General features: G+C 41.1%; 1 protein-coding gene across 3 annotated transcripts; it reads right to left on the minus strand.

Moving 5' to 3' along the window:
- Nucleotides 1–1,197: 1,197 nt before the first annotated feature.
- BZW1 (basic leucine zipper and W2 domains 1) lies at nt 1,198–17,606 on the minus strand. Of its 3 annotated transcripts, none has more exons than XM_026667927.2 (12): nt 17,493–17,606; nt 14,302–14,375; nt 12,194–12,370; nt 11,731–11,825; nt 9,683–9,748; nt 9,236–9,371; nt 8,140–8,249; nt 7,232–7,402; nt 5,596–5,742; nt 5,160–5,298; nt 1,728–1,850; nt 1,198–1,641 (listed from the first exon to the last, which is right to left on the minus strand). In XM_026667927.2, exons 2-12 carry the CDS (start codon nt 14,363–14,365, stop codon nt 1,610–1,612), a joined length of 1,260 nt encoding a protein of 419 aa, XP_026523712.1. In that variant the 5' UTR covers nt 14,366–14,375; nt 17,493–17,606; the 3' UTR covers nt 1,198–1,609. The 3 variants fall into 3 exon arrangements, with proteins under 3 accessions (XP_026523712.1, XP_026523710.1, XP_087806507.1); XM_026667925.2 differs by having other exon boundaries at nt 17,489–17,606; XM_087950381.1 differs by having other exon boundaries at nt 17,112–17,606.
- Nucleotides 17,607–20,661: the final 3,055 nt, after the last annotated feature.

Raw genomic sequence — 20,661 nt, forward strand, 5'->3', positions numbered from 1 at the left:
CTTGCTTTCACTCTCGCTCCCTTTTCCCAGGAGGAAAGAGGCGCTTCGTGGTGGAGCCGCTGAGGCAAGCTTTCTCCCCACCCCGCGTTCCTTTCTCCCTCAGGCCAACTGGCGCTGCTGAGGGCAAACTTCCCTCGCCCGTAGGCTGCTGCGAGATTTCCCCCCAGGGACGAGGTCAGACCCGCCATTTAGCCCCAAATTGGGGCTGGTGGGGGCAGAACCGAATGAAAACCGGTATTCGGCCAAAATTCCGATTTCACAGCCAAGCAACTTTCGTACAGCCAAATTTCCGGCCAAATATATTTGGCCGGAGACATCATTTTTTTCACAGCCAAACAGAAATACGGTCAGATTTCTCGTGTTTGGTCGGAAAAACGGCCAGATGGCAACCCTGTTCAACATCTCCTTTTTCTCCAGCCACGCATGGCGTGGAGCTGACGTTTTTGGTCGAGGCTGAGGGATGGCGTCAAAACCAGCACTTGATCCAGCACGTCGAAACAAGATGGCGCCCAAGCAAAGTAGGCGGCCCGGTCCAAAATGATCCACGGACCGGTACCGGTCTGGGGACCGGTGGTTGGGGACCCCTGGTCCACAGAATTTAAAATGAGTTTGGTGGTCCCTGAGGTCCAAAAGTTTGGCAACCTATTTTACCCTACTAAGTTATTTCCATTGTTTTCTGTAAGAATTTTAAATAGTTCCTGTATTTGTTGCTCTTCAACAATCTTTATGCACATGAAAGAACTCTATGCCTTTTACAAACCAACGGTAACCTGCTCTAACATAGACACTTTGCAAATACAATTCTCAACAATAATCATGATGGGGAGTCGAAAGATTTTTATTATGAGTGCAGTTTTCTGCATAGTTAAAGAATTAAAAATTATCACTAGCATTTTTCAGCCGTTTCAAATTTAATGCCAATGGAATGAATATTTTCAGTTTTGTGCATGGCCCCTTGCAGATCATTTCTGCATAGTACTCAATTGCAAGATTTAATCTCAAATTATTTGTGTTTTCATTAAGAACAAGAAATATTGTTATTCCACTGAGAAAAAATAATCTGTAAAAAGACACTTTAAGGGCCGTCTAAAAAGTGCAAGAGTATCAAAACCAAGAAGCTGAAAGGAAAGAAGGCAGTGGTGTAGGAGAATCCATTCTTAGTCTAGTTCTCTTTCAAACAAAATCAAACAAATATGGTTTGTAGATTTTGGATACTTGTACAGTTTAATCTGCAAACAGAATTTTATAACAAATTTAATTTTCCATGTCTACTGTAAACCTTTATAGAAAACCCAGGGATAAAATGAATTTAAGTTGTGGAAGGCCTTAAATTATGTTACAGTAGAAAATACAGGAGGTAGAATGTAACTAAAAGGATTAATGCAATGTTAGAAGAATTAAATCTAGAGCTCCTGTAAGCTGCTAACACATGGTTTTAAAAACCTAATTTCAGTGTTTTCTAAGGACCCTAGAAAACACAAACAAATTTGCTATGAGAGCCCTTATATCATGCTTGATAAAGGGAGGTAGGATGTAAGAATCAAAAGGACACAAAACATGACACTTTATCTACAGCTCCTGTTTGCTTTACTGTTGACATTTTGACAATTTAGTCACCTTCTTCAGTTTCAGACTCCGATTCTGAAAGACAAACAAACAATTTCAGCTTGAGTACAATATTTAGGATATCTAATAATTAATAGTTTAATAAGTGTAGGACTACTTGCCTTCCTCTGCATTTTTGAGCCATTCTACGAACTTTTTCATTTGTTCCAGAAAGACACTCTTTCCTTTGGCAAGGTGTGCATCTTTATACCATTTCAAGATGGGTTCTTCACTGAGTACCTCAGCTGTGGAAAACAAAACAGGGCTGTCAGGCAACACATCCCACAAACAATGAATGGAGGATTAGTCTTTGCCTTCTAGGTCAGGCAAGACTTTCTACAGCAATCCAGTGACTCCTTGAGAGGAAAAAAACAACAACAGGTCGTCTTCTTCAAGACTCACTCCCCCCAAAGATAGTCAATTATCACAAGTTCTGTATTAAAAGGAACTTCAGGATCCCTTCATAAGAGTTGCTAAAACAAACTCCATGCAGCTGAAACAAAACAAATTAAGTGCCTTACTCTTAAAAATATAACGGCTTTATGAATCATCTGAAAAATATAATTTCAAAAGTAACTTATGGCATCTGATGGAAAAGAATCTTAAGAATGGCTAAATCAGGAGGGACTTCTTTTATTTTCTGCTGGGTCTTCAATAAACTCCGCTGGAATAAATTATAATGAATGTAGGCATTTAACCACACTTAAGTGTTCTCCAATTCCCATTATTTTCCACAGTCCTCAATAAGTGGCTTTCATTGCCTCATAACTTTCTTCTTCAGAATACTTCTGAATGTCATTTTGCACACTGCAAATCATTCCAAACATTCAGAAATGTACCATTAGTCCAAAGTCATTCAATTACTGCATAGCAATGTGCAAAACATGCCATCCTAGGCATAGAATAGTTAAGTGATCTCTAAAATGTTTCAGTTTCCTCACCAAGTGTTGCAATCTGGGTATTCTGAAGCTGTTTCATTTCTGGAAATAAAATGGCTTGTCTTGTTCCACACACAGTCCAAGAAGCTCGTTTCTAGCGTCAATTTGAATTCCAATCTACCATCAATTCCACCTACTTTTGGTATAACTATCCCCAATTAAATTCTCTAATGAGGGCTGTAATTATAGATAACATGGGAAGCAGTTTGAATACTTAACATAATGAGGACCCAGATTATTGGGGGCAATATGCTGATTGTAAACAGCTTAGAGGGTTGTAAAACACTATAAAGCGGTATATAAGTAAGTGATATTGCTATTCTGATTTTATACTCTATTATAGTGATTCTAAGACCAATTTAAATTTCTCCCAAGTTTTTGTTAGCAGCAAATTGTTTTCACTGGATATATAATTATATTAAGGATAGATATGTTAATTTCTGTTATTTCATTTTAACTTTTTTAAAAAAATCAAGATTCATTAAGATAAGTGGTGAACAATTCACCAGCTATATACAAAGTTTTCCCATTTTGCTTCTGTAGAAAATGCAATTAATTTAACTAAAGAAACAAAAGTGCTATCTTTTACACTTCTCCCATCCCCAAAGATGGGCAAACCTTTATTTAGGTTTAACAAACTAAATAAAAAGCCTCCATTTCCCCCAGCAACTCCTGAAAATTCTAATCCCATACGCTTCCAAATTATCATACCCTTAATGCCCCATCCCAGATGCTGTGCAACATTGCCAGATTACCTTTACCTACAAGTATGCCTTGGCTTAAATCCATTCATTTAACGACAGGTTCAAAGTTATGGAGGTTTTGAAACAATGGATTTACAACTGGACCTTCAAGTTCCAGCCATCGCAACATCCTCATAATCACATAATTGCGATCTAAGTGCTTAGGTCACAATCACAGTGTTGCAGCAAGCTGAGCTTCTCACAAGTAATGGGAAAGCTGGCAGGGAAGATCACAAATCACCCCAGTAAAGTTGCTCCCATCATCTTGTCTTCCAAGAAACTTGCTACAGATATCTCATACTCTTTATAACCCCACTGCCTTCAGAAAACCTTCCCAATGCCCCTGCCAGCCCTACCTGGCTACCTTTTCTAGTGGGCTGACTGTGGCACCACCATGCCCCGTGGCATCTGTGTACCTCCTGGTGCATTTTACCTAGGACTCCTACCATTTCACACTTAAAGACCTATACATCCTGGGATTAAGATGACTGTATAACTAGGTTGCTTATTGATGGCAATACCAGTCCTATTGTAATCATACCTTGAGGACTATCTGTATTCTTAAAAATTCTTTCAAAACCAGCAGTACATCAGGAAAAAACTTATGTAAATGTATCCAACAATAATATAACCCCAAAGTTTGAACAGAATAGGGCTGAATTGGGGGAGAGTGAAAGAAATAAAGCTCAAAATGGGCTGGATCCAATTCAGTTTTATGGAGGAAAAAGGTCCTCAGTATACCCTACAATAGTAGTAATCACGCTCCTCCATTTTAAACCTCGCTCACATTGTCACTTGAAAATGAGCTTCTATTAAGGCATTGGAAAGAATTTGAGAATGCATGCTCTGCATGCTTTGTCTATCTTGTTTTAAACTGGAAAGAGGAATAGGCATGCCAGCAGATTACAACCCCTCCCATTTTCAGGCAGACCAAAAGCATAAGGGGAGGGGATTTTACTTTGCATCAGATTAACCTTTTCAGACTAATTGTAAAAAAAGGAGGGACACTTTAAATAGTCTGGCAAGAGAGGATGGAACCTTTCATCAACATCCAGAGGACTGCCTACAAGCCTTTGTTTTATAAGGTGCTCTATAAGAATATACTACTTGGTGCCGTGGAGGCTTGGTTTTCAAGACAAGATTCCTAAATATAGAAAGTAGAACCCAGCATACCCCCGCCTTCTACAAACAGGATTTCTTTCAGAGGCATTTGCTGAATCTAGAGGGAACTCTAGTGTCATTCTCTTCTTCTAAAGCTCCCCTATCCTCCCCAAAGGATTTGTGACCTTGTGGAACAGTTTTTAGAAAAAGGAGAAATAAAAGAGATGTGCTCTTTTTTCTCTCCACAGCAGAATATCCTTAGGAGTGAAGATCTGCTCCCCGGAATTCTGGATTAATTCAAAACATATATTTGGGGTGGGGGTGGGGGGAATCTCCATTCTGCTGGGAAATGCATTGTAATCAGCATGTAGCCTGGCATTCTTTGAGTAAAACACAGACATTCTTTGAGCATTGGACAATTGTGAGGAAGTGCTCTAAGGAAAAGTCACTTTCACAGAATTTTATTTATTTCACAGAATCCCTGACTAGTTTTGTTCTGTGCATTAACACTTAGCACCAAAGTGAGTCATTAATCCCTAGAGCAAAACATAAATATCTGATAATTATTGCAAATAAGAGGCTGTATTGCTTATGAATTATTTAATCTCTACAGCTTTCCAAAAACTTAAATTCCAGTAAACTTTAAAAACTTTACTGGAATAAGAGGCTCCAAATGTATTCCTGCATATAGGCCTAGTTAATTAGCACCAGAAACCAAGATTATACGTTAACTTCCTCTGCTTTCAAAAGAGACAGATTTGTTATATATTACCTTTGTAGAAGAGCACCACTATTTTCGGGAAGGCTTTCATGAAATGGATGTTGTCGTAACAGTACTCTTGAATCTTTAGCAACAGAGTCAGTTCAGACTGACCTTGGGTTGTAAAGGCAGCAAGAAGAGGGCTGTATTGCTGAGAAGACAGGAGAGATTTTGTCATAAATAATTTCCTAACTTGCATTTAAACATTTGCTTAAGATGCCTTTTCTAATTCTTATAAAGAAAAAATGATATTGTCCAGAAACATTAAAATATTTGGAGTAGTTTCTTAATAGCATTAGGTCTACTTTTTAAAACCAGGATTATTCTGGGGAAAAAAATACTTCAGGAAAACCTCAGACAAAACATCCTCAGAAAGATAAATGGATGATAGATACCTGCAACAGACCGAAAAAATATTTAAAAGCTAATCCTATAAACGAGCTTATACCTTCAAGTGCTTGATGGCTTGTTCTGCGACGAGCTCCTCTTTTTTGTTCCATTCCACAGTGCTCATTACACTAGACCAGATGATGCCAATTACAGTCTGCTCTGATATGTTGTTTTTCTTCATTTCTTCCTTGACATACGGTATGATCTAGGCAATCAGGATTTGCACATTAGCTTTGTCCAGACATTTCTCTGGATAAAATGAACTCAAATGGAACTCTAACTAAATCTATGCAAGAATCCAAATCAAACAAGGTCTTGAACACTAACCACTGTACTCAAGCCCTTATCTTAAATAAGATAATTCATGAATCTGACAATGTTTTGAGCCTACTTTGGTTCACCATACAAATATTGAAATGGTGGGCTTGCCATTATTCTTTATTTAGATTTAACTTTGTGGCAGAATAACAATTTTATTTAAAAACATACAAATTTAGTAGTATGCTTAATGTAAAAAACACCACTTATAACATATTTTGAACTGCTATTGAACATCACACTGAAATATCAGACTCAAGGCTGAAAGAGTATTTTTTCTGAAATAAATTTTCTCTGCACTGCTCAAAGCATGTTAACAGTAGGGAATAATTGCTAGATGTTACATAGAAAGTTCAGAACATTAATTTTAAATACATGCATAGTCAAATGACTTCCCTCCATTTCCATAAAAGAATTGTTAAAACTGAAAACATGGACAGCAACCATAGAGCTGAGACATACTGTTAACAAAAAAATTGCGTTTAATTGTTAAGCAAGGCAGTTGCTAAGTGAGTTACATCCCATTTTACAACCTTTTTGCCACAGTTGTTAAGTGAATGACTGCAGTGGTTAAATGAATCATATAGTCATTAAACAAATCTAATTTCCCCCATGGACTTTGTTGGAACTGACTAGGAAGGTTACAAATGGTGGTCACATGACTCAGGGCACTGCAACTGTAAATGCATGCCGGTTGCTAAGTGCCTGAATTTTGATGATGTGATCATGGTGATGCTGCAATGGTCATAAATGTGAAAAACAGTCATGTCACTTTTTTCAGCACTGGATTCAGCACTTCGGTCACTAAACGAATAGTTGTTAAATCAAGGACACCTGTACAATTATGCATAACATGCATACAAATATTTATGATGAACTATTCTTTCATTAAATTTCTAAAGTAAATGTCTGCAGGAGAAATATAGTGACAGTGATCTTCTAACGTAAAAAGATCCTTTGGAGCTGTTCTCACATCCCTTTGACTATATCCATCCAGTTTTCTGAAATTAGTTTGCCATCATTACCTTCTTTTAGGATATGTGTTCAATTTTTCAGTCTAACTAACAGCCCCAAGAATTTCTAGTAGATCTTTGTTCAAAGTTTAACCAAGTCTCATCTTAGTTAGTTTCTGAGATCAGTCAACACTGACTTAGGTTTTTCTTAGCATTTTTCAACAAAGCACAATGTTTTACACTGAGGAAGTTAAATAAGATAATTCATGAATCTTAAGAATTTAACTTACCAAAACTATTATTGTCCTATTATACCTAATGTGTACCATTAAGGACTCAGTTAAAAAGGCTATTTCCATAATTCTGGTATTCCATTAAGTTCTTACAGAATTCATCTATTGCTTGCCAGCTAACCATACTTACATCCTTAAAGGTATCTCCTCGTGACATCTGCTCTTGAAGTTCTTTCTGTAATTCTTTACGAGCCCCTATGCACTGCTGATTCCGAACATATTCAGAAAGTTCCTTCAATCCTGCATCAGTGAAGTATTTTGTAAAATGTTCAAGACTTTGCTTGTTGGCTGGAAAGAGCTCCTGAAACATATGGTTTGTTTTTTTTGCAAATATTAAAAAACTATACATGGATGTGCTTAGCACAATGATTATGAGGAGTCATATATTTTAGTTTTTATTACCATACATTTTCCTATCAGGTTCCCCTGAGGATCATACTATGTTAAAACACTGAATTCAAATCAAGATTTACCAAATATAATAAAATGCCAAACCAGAGTGAATTATAATGAAGATATCAAATTCAGAAGATTTTTAAAAGTTAAATATGCAATAGTGCCGTGGTGGCGAACCTATGGCACGCGAGCCAGAAGTGGCACGCAGAGCCATTACTGCCAACACGTGAGCCCTCGCTCAGAAAAGGTCTACTGCACATGCACTGCACGCCAGCTGATTGTCGGGTATCTGGCGTGCATGCATGGGGGGGGGGGGCACGGGAGACACACATGCATGCGCAGAAGTGCGCATGGATCATGCGGATCACGTGTGCGGGCATGCCCCCCCCCCCCACATTGCCTTCTGGGTGATAGCACGCAAGCGTGAGTGCACAAGCGCATGTGCAATTATTGGCACAGGAGCCCAAAATGATTAGCCACCAGTGCAATAGTGAATTCAACTATTAGATGTGCTTCAGGCATCTATGTGCAGAACAGTCACTGACTGGGAATCCCTACACGCTAAAAATTATGTTCTTGCTATGCACTACTCTCTGCTTAAGCAACAGATGTTTCACTTTGACTATAAAACTATCCACTTACCATCAGCCTATTATCCATATTGACCTTACGAAGGCTAGCAGCAACTGCATTGATATCTTTTTCATTTATCCATGATTTGAACAATTTTACTGCAAAGGCTGCTGAAACACCTGCACAGAAAAGCGCACAATTACTTTTTAAGACTTCACAGTGGGAATGGATATGACCGTCTCCTTATAGAGGCTTTCCAAGTTTTTTATCCAGACAATAATACATTTAGATCATGTAACCTCCCTCTTCATACACTATAACTTACAATAGACTTTTCAAGAGGAAAATGTCAAAGTGAGTCTCAATAACGTTAACAACTGAGCAATATTTTTCAACAGTTTTTGCTACCCTATTACTGAAAGACATACTGCCTGCAGGAGCTGAAGATCTTAAAAAAGTATAATTTATTTATTTTTCATATTTCTGAATTGCCCACCTCCCTCAGAGAGGGGTTCAACAATTGCATAATACTATGTATCACAATGAAACTTGACAAATTTCTATGGTGACAAAACAAATACAATGCTCCTTGGCCTCAAATGCTATTTATTTTTATTTTGTTCTTGTCATATAACAGTAGCTTATGTTTAAACTTTAGAAGCAACTTTAGTTTTAAACTGAATACACAATATCTATGAACACACAGTCATGTGTCTGTAATAAAGGCTGCCCATTATGATCATAAGTCATGATGGAAGTAAAGCAGGTCATCATGTGATCGACTCAATTTTACCTTTTTTTTTCTGATAGTCACTAAGCAAATCACCTTAAGTGAATTCGCAGTTGAGAAAGTAAGTCCATTGTTTGCTATGGAGATTTTGCAAAAACTGGAAATAAATGCTGATTTCCCACAAAAACGTCACAAATTTGGTCATATGAACGAGACACTGCAAAATGGCCATAAATGTGGGCCAGTTGCTGAATCCTGGTCATTTTAGCGGGGGATAATCCATCAGAACCAGTCATAAATACCTTTGAGGGGTCTACTGGAACCTCAAACGGTAGCTAAGCGACTGGTCATAAGACAAAGGACTAACTGTACTATGAAAATAGCATGTGAACAACAAGGAAGAAACTGCATCAAAGGCAAGATTTCTTTAATTACCTTCTTTAACAAGATTCTCATTATACAGGCTGTTGAGAATTGATGCATTAAGTGTCCCATTGGCCAGAAGTATACCCGTTAGCATGGCCAGTTTGTTCCGCTCTGACTCTGAAAAACCTTTCAAGAAGAGCAGCAACTGCAAGAGGAAATACAGTAACAAACATTTTGAAACAAATGAGATACTGAAGCCATACTACAGTATTAAAAGGATTTTATGTGAGTCATCAAAAACTATCACTTTTTCACATTACACTGCTCAAAAGACGTTTGTAATTACTTTCTCTCAATGTGTACGCATGCAGTAAAATTGTTATACAGTGAATAAAACTTTTCTCCCCTTTTCCCCCAGCTAGCAAATGACCTGCAGAAGCAGACAAGTCTAGTACTACATAATAAAATCCATTATTTTTGGCAAGATAAGGTAAAAATCTAGTTTTCACAGAGTACCTTTTTAACTTCATCCTCAAAGCCTTTTTCCAGGTATTTGTATCGCCTGATCAGCTTGTTAAAGACCTATAAAATAGATAGAGAGCAAGTTTGGTGAGGTGGTTAAAGCAACAGGTTAGAAAACAGGAGAGTGAGAGTTCTAATTCTGCCTTGAAAGTTGGCTGGGTGACTTTGAGCTAGTCATTCTCTCAGCTAAACACACCTCACAGGGTTGTTCTGGTGGGGAAAATAGGAGAAGAAAGCAGTGTGTTCATTGCCTTGAGTTAATTATAATAGTAATTTATAAAAATAATAAAAGTAGAATAAAATAAATGAAAATGATCAGGATTAAGAAATAAAATGCTCAATTCCGGTAAGTCGTTTATATAGTTTTAGTATACTGATGTATCATACTATAGAACAGGGGTGGGCAAACTACGGCCCGCGGGACACATCCGGCCCGTTGGTCATTTTAATACGGCCCGCCTCTGGAAAAAAAAAAATCCCCTCTGAAAAAAAAATTGGGGCCAGCCAAGAGACCCCGCGCCGCGCGCCAAAAAATTGCACACACAACACGGAGCGGGGCAGCTGCTTCCCTGCTAGCGGGGCCAAGGCCACCACCCGGGGAACGCCCACTGCTTTCCCAAGCCAGGGCTGGGCGGTGGCGTATTGCCCTGCACCGCGTGGCCCCCGCCTGGCAGCGTGCTTCTCAGCTGGTCTCCTCCTCCTCAGCCATACAGAACAAACAGGCAGAGAAGGAGGAGACCAGCCGGCTGGTTGGGGGAAGCTTTCTGCGCCGAAAGAGGCAGCTACTAATCTCCGGCTTTGCTCCGCTTCTCCAATGGTCCGGCACCACCCTGTTCTTCTTGTGCTGCGAAAGAGGCGGCTAATGATCTCCGGCTCCGCTCTGCTTCTCCAACATCTGGCGCCACCCTGTTCTGTGTCAGGCCCAGCAAGTCCGGCGCACAGAACAGGGCGGTGCCGTATGTTGGAGAAGCAGAGCGGAGCCGGAGATCATTAGCTGCCTCTTTGGCAGCACAAGAAGCCTCCCCCAACTGACCAGCTGCTCTCCTCCTTCTCTGTCTGTTTGTTTTGTATGGCCGAGGAGGAAGAGACCAGCCGGCTGGTTGGGGGAAGCTTTCTGCGCCGAAAGAGGCAGCTACTAATCTCCGGCTTTGCTCCGCTTCTCCAATGGTCCGGCACCACCCTGTTCTTCTTGTGCTGCAAAAGAGGCGGCTAATGATCTCCGGCTCCGCTCTGCTTCTCCAACATCCGGCGCCACCCTGTTCTGTGTCAGGCCCAGCAAGTCCGAGCAGCCGGCGCACAGAACAGGGCAGCGCCGGATGTTGGAGAAGCAGAGTGGAGCCGGAGATCATTAGCCGCCTCTTTCGCAGCACAAGAAGAACAGGGTGGTGCCGGACCATTGGAGAAGCGGAGCAAAGCCGGAGATTAGTAGCCGCCTCTTTCGCAGCACAAGAAGCCTCCCCCAACTGGCCAGGTGCTCTCCTCCTTCTCTGCCTCCTTCTCTGCCTCTCCCCTCTTGCTCCTCACAGTTGCCCTGAGCTGGTGCGGTTCTTTACTTGGGCAGCCAGACACCCGCAGCAGCGCCTGCAGCAGCAACAGGCAGTTCTGCCCGGGCTCTGCTCAGGTGTCCGGCTGGGGCTGTCAGGAGTTGCTACCGCCGGCGCAGCTCCGCGCGGCTCCAGTCCCGCGTTGCCTTGGGAAGGGAAAGGCAAAACCAGGAGCCGCTGAGCCTGAACCTCCGGTGCCGCTGCTGCTGTTGCAAAGCACCGCCGCGGCTCTTCCTTTTTGCCTTTCCCTTCCCGAGGCAACGTGGGACTGGAGCCGCGTGGAGCCGTGCCGGCAGTAGCAACTCCTGACTCAGGGGGCCTCCGAGGGGAGGGGAAGGAGGAGAAGAAGGGGGGGAAGGGGGGGCGATTCCCAAAAAATCTTGTGCTGACCCGGCCCGTCTGTCAAATTTTAAAAGTGAATGCGGCCCCCCGAGCCAAAAAGTTTGCCCACCCCTGCTATAGAAAGATAGAATCAAGAAAATAATAAAACACACAAACCTGAGCAAATGCTTGCATTGTTTCTAGGTCTTCTTGTGCAGCAAATACACAGACATCTGTGTGCATCATGTCATCTGCCAAGGTACCACCTGGGGCTGTTAAAAATTGATTATTTTAATTATAAGAAAAACTTAATAGAAATTGTTTTTCTATTTTCTACAAGATATTTGTTGAAACAGTCAAAATTTAAACAACCCATATTACACCCAATACTACAGATCACTTTCAAATTTTATATGTGTAAAAGCAATTCTGAAAAACAAATTAGAATTTCATAGTGGATCCATGTGATCATAAATTGACCAGTCAATAAAGAAACTTGTTTTTTTTTCTTTTTTCCCTCTACCCTACACTTTTCTCTTCCCCCTTTCCTCCCCTATTTTATCTTCATCTTTCTTTGTATTTTTGTATTTTATGATTTGTTAAATAAAATAAAAAATTTGAACAAAATAAAGATACTTGCCCAGCATTCCACCAGCCACCAGAATATCAAAGAGTGTCTCTGCATAGCGACGATAATCAAGTTTTGCTCCAGAAGCATCAAGGAATTTTGCTACTGCTTCCAAATCACTGCCAGTTTCATTTAAACCTTGAATAATACAGTCCTGAAACTGAGTGGGGTCAAACCTCTCTTTTTCATCTGCAATAAAAAGTAATACTGTAAATGTATCTGAAAAGAAAATCAGGGTAATTGGAGTTATTGATTTCATGCTGAGAATCAGATCAGCCAAAAGGAAAGTCAAGGATCCCATTAAATTCAAACATGTTAGGCAAAGAGTTTAAAGTTCTATGCAAACATTTCAGTTGCTAACTACATTGATTCAGAGTAATACATAGTCAAAGTACCATCTGTTGAATTCACTAGGGGTTATTCTCAGATAATGTGCCCAAAATATATTACTAAAGAGAAACACCTTTTAAAATATAATTGTTACATTTGTAAATTCAAATCTAAGTAATCTAAAGAAAAATGAAAACAAAACCAGAAATGGTTTACATTAAATTTCTCCTCAAATTCTGCTGACAGGCACTAAGGCAATACAGTTTTCCTTTATAAACATAATATCATGTAAAGGAAGTATTAGGAATATAAGTCACCTAACAGGTATTTGGGTTAGAAATATATAAACCAGGATAAACATTTTAGTACTATATCTTTAAGGGAATGCAAGAGCATGCAATTGGGTGTGGTTTCTCAAACAGCCATAAGATGGAGCCAGAAACCTGGGTTGTTTAGTCTTAGTCTCAGAAGAGTGTGTCTGAGTGAGTTTCTCTGTTTCCTTCTGTTGGAAAGTATTGCCGTTGCTCCATTTCTTCTAATTGACTGCTATTTCTGGATTTAATGTAAATCTGATACTGAACTGTTTCTTCACACTGGACTTTGATATTTGGATTATCCCTGGATTGAAAAACTGACTGATTTACCTGTGAATGACTTTTGGACTGCTTACCTTGAACTTTGCTTAAACCTTTCTGGAAGTAAAAACCTACATTTACTGTACAGTGTATCTGTGTGCTCTGTGTGTATTATTCCAACATTACTCTCTATACGTCTCCCTGTATGTGCTCATTCTCCTAACGGGGAATTACCTCAACAGGAAGGTCCGTATTTTTTTAAATATGATAAAAATCAGGATTGTTCTCTGGTTCTAGAGCCCAATCTCTCTCACATAGCAGTTTCATATATAAAATTAATAAAATTAAGTATTGTATGCTTTATTACTAGTTAGTTCTCAACTTACAACCATTTGCTTAGTAACCAAAGTATGAAAAGTGCTGAAAAAAGTGATTTATGACCAGTTTTCACACTTAACAATTGTTGCAGCAGTCCTATGGTCACGTGATCCAAACTCAGGCACTTGGCAACTGACATCTATTTACGAGAGTTGCACTGTGGCTCATGTGATCACCATTTGTGACCTTCCCAGCCAGCTTCCAACAAGCAAAGTCCATGGAGGAAGCTGAATTTGCTTAACAACTGCACAATTCACTTAACAACTGCAATGATTCACTTATCTGTGGCAAAAAAAGGTCATAAAATGGAGTGCAACATTTAACTGCCTTGCATAGCAACAGAAATTTGGGGCTCCATTGTGGTCATAAGTCAAGGACTATTTGTACCTGAAGCATAAAATGAAAAAATACAGTATGACCCTAGTTAAACCTTCCTTCAGACTGCCCAATCAACCTTTTTGAAGAAGTAAAAATGCACATTTCCTCAAATACAGATTCCATTAACTCAACAGTCTTGTGTGAATTTAATACAGAAAATATAATTGTCAGACTGATTAAAAAATCAGTGACTAGGAATAAGACTCAGGATCTGATTCATGAACTTTAAGATTTTAGATGGACTATATTAATAATCATTTCAATAGTTAGTAATAAGGAAAAAAATCAGAGATGTTGATTCTATGTTTATTACTATGTAAACATGTTTTCAACAGGTCTTGAATAAGATTCATTAATAAAACCATCAAAAGTACATATTACAAATCAATCTTTACAGGGATGTGGTAATTTGTAATTGATAAAAATAAATTGATTACACAGGCATATGATTATGCTTACCTCTTTTCCTAGTTTTAAAACGCTGGCCTGATAGCGTTGGCTTTTGCTGCTTTTGATTATTCATAAAAGACACCCTGTGATAAGCAACAAATTGAAGATATATTGGTTAAGAAAGTAATCCTTAAGGATTTAGAAAGATTTTTGTCAACACATTTACTAGCTAAACACATCAGAGTACACAGGTTTTTCCCATTCCCAAAACTGCCATGTCTACAATGCCACTAAAAATGAGTCTTAAACCACATATTTATATTTAAATCTGGAACGTTAACCAGAAACAAGTTTTGTTAACTACAAAATAGTGATTTATAGAATACATAGTTACCAAGGTGGCAAGTTTATTATTGCATAACAAGTAAGAACAATCACATGTAATCTTATCTCAAGTTAATTCCTATTGCATTTAAAGAGAACATTAGGAAGATCAAATTCCTACTACAACCGAGGGGGGAAAAGCAACTGTTTTTCTTTATAATATGTTATTTTTCTGGAGAACTGCAATGTTCACAGCAGGAATTAAAAGGCATTCTTTGCATTGGTAGACTTCTGATTAAGAAGAGTCTGTAAAGATACCTTGATAGTCAGTTTGTATCTTGTCTTGGAAGGCTTACTTGTAGCATAGTTCAGAGCAGCTGTATATCTTTTCTATTGTGAGATTGGATAGTCCAAGTACCAAGTATACTTTTTAACTGCCCTGTCTTAAGACAGCTTCCTCAAGACTCCTTCACTGAGTCATCACATAGGAAGATGTTTTAAAATTCACTTCTCTATTATAAACTGTTCTAGTTCAGTCTGTTCTAATTAATTCTATTATTGTAAGTGTTATAAGTAGGAATAGGAACAAACAGAAACCAGGCACTATTGCCTTCTGTTACTGTTGCTGTAACTAGTGAAGGGGGCTGTATCATCACTATGAGGACAGAATGGTGAAAACCTGTCTGGTTCACACAAATACTATGACTTGCATAATTGCAACAGGCCAAAGTTGTTATTTTTCTTGTGAAGACTAGTAGGAGCATTTGCTCACTAGATTATGGGATTATCTGTATCTCCAATTAAATATTATAGCAATTTTGAAACAAGTTCCCTTGCTGCCATTTTGCCTGTAAATCCTATTTTCCTTCTATATATTTTTAGATTAAAGCAGAAAGCAGGGAATAATAATATGTAAATTGCTGTTTAAGGCTGACAGGCAGTTAAAGGGGAATGACTCAACTTGATGGATGAATCAAACTGTATCCCTCAGGAATATACTTTGCATGACATTCCCTTCTCTCTTTTCAGACTACTTCTACCTACAGCTGTCCCAATTTCAAAGCTGTGACATAATTGCAGGAACTCTCAAAATCACAATTGAAATCATACTGGAAATTCAAATTCAGTGAACCAGTAATTAAACAAATTTCATTGATTGAAGCCAGAACAAATCTCCTTACTGAAAGCCTCAAAATTAATTAAGGGATAAGTTATGCTTTGAAAAAAAAAAAAAAGGTTCTGTCTTTCTGATTTTACCAGTGCTCTGTATCAACATAAAATAAGAACAAGCTGGATTGTCAGTATTTACACTAAACCAATAGTAAGGCAAAGTTAATAATAACCTACAACAGTCTTTCAGAAACTAGTTCCATTCATGTATATTAGGACTATAATCTCAATATAAATTCTGGAAAACTAAATATATATAAAAAGTAGCTAATAAGGAAAGACTGCAACACAGAATATCCTGTTAAAAGTCTATCTCCTTTCTAACAAGCAAAAAGGGGAGCCTCCATTCAATTTACATTAATGTAAATACACAACTATAATACACTAAATATTGAACATTAATAAGTAGTACAAAAACAGTGAGAGAAGATAATAATCACATGCAGGCAAAAAGAAAAAAGAAACAATGTTTCTTCAGAGTTCCACAAGCTAGGCTGGAATTAAAATAACAAATTAAGATTCCTTAGACAAGGATGGGAAAAGGAGAGCAAAAAGGGTAGTGAAATTATCTGCCCCATTTCCACTGTTCCTGGCAATGTTGGTTCCACAGGATGTGGCCTGCCTATACGGTAATAGGTACTGTATTTCTCCTTAAAATTGGAATAATGTTACATTCGGAAGTAGGGCTACTTCTTGGTAGTCTTGAGAAAGCAAAACAATAGTAGAACAGTGCAGAACTAGAATGATTTCCCCAAAAATGGAAAAAAACATTCCTATTTTCCCCCTATAAATGGGTATTAAATGTCTGTGTGCACAAGCGTGTGCTGTGTCCATTTGAATACTTTATCCTAGTTTACTGAGCCTCCAGTAAAGAGTTTGGGAAACAAAGCCATTTCTTACAAGGCCCATTCTGAACTCTTGGGGGAAATATTAAATACAGTATTTATTTTTCCTTGTCTTTTTTAGTCTATTATTAAAGAAAAAATGTAATCCTAAAAAGCACGATCCTCAAAACCCTACTTAGAGGGCCATCTTTCATATATACACCCAGGGGGAAAAACGGTTAATAATAATCGGGTTAAAGGAGAGACAAATATTTATATTTCTCGCCTTCTCTGATCAAGTTACTACCAGGCTCCTCCTCCAGGTACGCCCAGGGAGCCTCGGGATCCCTGGCAACCTTCCTTCTCACTACGTTACAGCCCACTCCACAGAAGAGCAGCCCGGGAACATGGTGTGGCGCTTCTTCTTTTCCTTTTCTACCGAACGTAGCTGTCTAGGATAGAAAGGGGGGGGGAAAGCACCCTTCCCCCCCCCCCCCCTCCGTCCTCCTTTCATCTCCCACAGCGCCTCCTCGTTCTTTTCCTTCTCTTCGTTCTACCCACCGAGCCCTCCGGGCGGAGGCGGCCGCTACTGCAGGAGGTGGAAGCGATGGCCGAGGGAAGGGCGGATGTCTCTCACAAGCACCGCCACGGCTAGGCTAGAGTCCCGCTTGTTCCTCCCGGCCACCACCGCCGCCGCTGCCGCCGCCGCCGCCTCGGGTCTCTCTCTCCCTCTCTTTTTCTCTCCCGCGACGGCGGCAGCGGCGACGTCACCAACCAACAGAGGCCGCCGCTTTGTTACCCGACAGGTCAGGCCAGGCCGCGCCAGAGGACGTAGGGGAGGGGGGAGGAAAGAGGGCCGACCAGCGCGGCCGTTACTATCCAGGCGCGCGTTCCGAACGTCCCCCACGCCCGCCTCCCCACTCCGTCTCGAGCCTCACCGACTTTTAAGGCAGGAAAGGAACGTCCAAGGAGCACGAGCTTTACCAGCGACGCGAGGAGGACGGAGGGGGTGGTTTGAGGCAGTTGTATCTTCAGGCTCCTCCCCCTCAACCTCTCGCGAGAAGCAGAAATGACGCGAGAACTTACTGTGAAGGCTCCCCTCCCGGGAAAAAAAAACCCCTTCGTGCCTTCGTCACTTATGGCGGGGGGTGATACCCAAGCGCGACCAACAGCCGCGCTTCATTTGTTACTTTTCCGCCATGGAAAAGGACAAGGGGAGGCCTACAGCAGATCTGTCGTTGTTATTTGTTTGGACAAATAACTGCAGTTTTCTTGGCAAGGTTTCGGGAATGGCTTGCTCTTTCTTGGTTCCTAGGACTGGGGAAGCGGTGGGGGACTGGCCCAAGGTCACCCAGCTCGCTTTGTCCCTCAGGCGGAAGCAGAACTCACTGTCTCCCGGGATCTCGTCCGATACCACTGTGTGAATCTGACTATAAGAAATCCAATTTTCTACAAAAGGGTCGGCGGACACAGTTCCCAGCCAACGTGGCCGGTGTAAATTGGAAAGCGCCTGGTTGGCTAAGGCCACCTAATAACAACCTAGACGTAACTGAGAGTCCAGTCTGTCCCCCGGGGCTTTCCTGCATGCTGGCACGCCCAGAAGTTAGCACCAGGCGCCCCATGAGAAAAGGATCGGGCTGCTCTTTTCATCAGCTGAGATCTGCCTTTCCTTCTCAGGAAAACGATCTGTTCACAAGTTTTCTGCTAAGAAGAGCGCTATATAGGGAATAGCATCTTAAGTTGCACAGCTGTCCTGGAAAGAAATGGGTAGAGTCCATCAAGTCTATAAAAGTTGATATCCACTCTGCAAACCCACAATGGCCATGCTGTAATAAATGCTGTAAGGATGCTGCAATGTGGATTTTTTTTGTATACCTTGCTCCCTTCCAAACAGTGTACTCGAGAATTTACTTGAGAAGTAAATTTAGCAGTATATGTGGCTATGTAGCCATACACGTCTTCATGCAGTGGCACAAATTATTACTAATAAAATATTAACAAAGTTCTTATTAACAAGGGGGAGGTGTCAAGTTATGATCAGGATTCAAATTCTGTGATTCATTATGTGGTATTAAGTATTAGACACATAAGAAGACGTCTAGAGTGGCGCTAACGGAAGATGGGATGAACTCGATCAAACACAGGTAAGAGCTATTAAGGCCTACCTCAGGGCGATTCATGTGGCAAAGTGTAAATACTTTTCTACACTAATTGCGTCTGCAGATAATTGCCCAGTGACCCTCTTTAAGGTGAGCTGTCTCCTGGGGAAGGAGGAGATTGAGGTCCACCTGAAGGGGCGCACTGAGAAATTTTCTGGAAGACAAAATCGCTCTACTTCATTCCCAGTTAGATGCCGGTGTGGTTGCTGGTCTGGTGGAAGCTCCTGAGGCAGGTTCTTGCCCTGTTATCTGGGAACAGTTTGACCCTGTTGCTCCTGAGGAAGTGGACAGGATCCTAGGGAATATGCCCACAAACACCTGTGTTTTATTTAGACCCATGTCCCTCCTGGCTTGTGAAAGCTTCCCAGGAAGTGACGGGTGGGCTCTGGGGGTGATTAATGCTTCCCTACGGGTGGGGGACGGACAGTGCTCCAGCACTTTAAGGAGGCTGTGGTCCACCCTCTTCTTAAGAAGCCATCTCTTGATTCCACCCAGTTGAATAATTTCCAACCTCTCTCCAATCTTCTCTTTTGGGGGAAAGTTGTTGAGAAGGTGGTCGTGCAGCAGTTCCAGAGGTTTCTGGATGAAACGGATTATCTCCTCCCAGTCGGGATTCAGGCAAGGATTTGGGCAGAAATGGCATTGGTCACACTTGGATGGCCTCTGATGGGAGCAGGATGGGGGTAGTGCATCCATCCTTGCTCTAATTGATCTCTCAGCGGCTTTCAATACCACTGACTATGGGATTCTCCTGGGGCGGCTTTGGGGGAATGGGAGTAGGAGGCCTTGTACTGTCCTGGTTCACTTCCTCGGTGACCGCTCTCAGTCAGTTTTGATAGAGGAGAGATCCAGTCCTCGCCCACTGCTTTATGGGATTCCCCAAGGTTCAGTACTCTCTCCACTTCTGTTCAACATTTATATGAAACCGCTGGGTGAGATCATCCATCATCGTGGACTGAGGTATCACCAATATGCTGATGATACCCAGCTGTATGTCTTGGCATGTGCTGTGTCCTCCCTCTCGTAGTGCCTGGAGGCTGTTAGGGGCTGGATGGGGAGCAATGGGTTGAAACTAAACCCTTGCAAGACCAAGTGGCTCTGGGTCTGGAGTTCGTTGGCTCAGGGAGAATTGCCACCTTTGGTCTTGGATGGGGTGGCACTACCCCAAACAGAACCTGTGTATAATCTAGTGGTTTTCCTGGATTCATGACTCCTACTCGAAGAGCAGGTGGCAGTCGTGGCCAGGATGGCCTTCACGCAACTGCAGGTTGTGCACCAGTTACGCCCTTTCCTGGACCAACGGTTCCTACTCAGTCACTCATGCCCTAGTCATTTCCCGTCTTGATTATTGCAACGCGCTTTACATGGGCTACCCTTGAAGAACATCCGGAAGATCCAGTTGGTGCAAAATGCAGGTCTACATGGTTTTGTGCAGACCCCGGTGTGCACCTGTTTCACCTCTCCTGCGAGACCTGCATTGGTTGCCGATTTGCTTCCGGGTGCAATTCAAGGTTCTGGTTGTCACCTTTAAAGACCTTCATGGCTTGGGACCAGATTATCTGAGGGAACGTCTCTTGCTAGTCATATTTATCCAACCCATTAGAGCAGGGAGTCTAACCCTAACCCTAACCCTGAGGGAGATACACCTGGTAGAACCCAGAAGAAGGGCCTTCTCTGTGGTGGCTTCCTCTCTGTGGAACATCATTACCCCAGAGATTAGAATGGCCCCCTCTCTAATACTCTTCTGGAAGGCACTGAAGACCTGGCTCTGCCAGCGGGCCTGGGGAACCCAGAGCAGGATGGAGCCCATCAAATGGCTTGTGTGATCTGCTGTCATCGGAGTGGGAGTTGGGGGTGCTTTTTATTTATTTTGTCCCAGATTTTATTCTATTGTATGTTATTAATTTATTTGATTCTTTGTGTTAGTTTTTATTGGTTTTTATTTTAAATAT

The sequence above is a fragment of the Notechis scutatus genome, chromosome 1 (genome assembly GCF_049901735.1).
Source record: "Notechis scutatus isolate UNSWTSFEM ecotype Mainland chromosome 1, rNotScu1.2, whole genome shotgun sequence".
NCBI lineage: Eukaryota > Metazoa > Chordata > Lepidosauria > Squamata > Elapidae > Notechis > Notechis scutatus.

Bases quoted from the DNA above. Each gene is read 5' to 3' on its own strand.
- BZW1 (XM_026667927.2), bottom strand. From the start codon at position 14,365: ATGAATAATCAAAAGCAGCAAAAGCCAACGCTATCAGGCCAGCGTTTT. The intron at 8,250-9,235 runs GTAATTAAAGAA...TTTTCTGTGCAG, and splicing joins TGAGAATCTTGTTAAAGAAG to GTGTTTCAGCAGCCTTTGCA. The intron at 5,299-5,595 runs GTATAAGCTCGT...CTGTCTTCTCAG, and splicing joins AAGCCATCAAGCACTTGAAG to CAATACAGCCCTCTTCTTGC.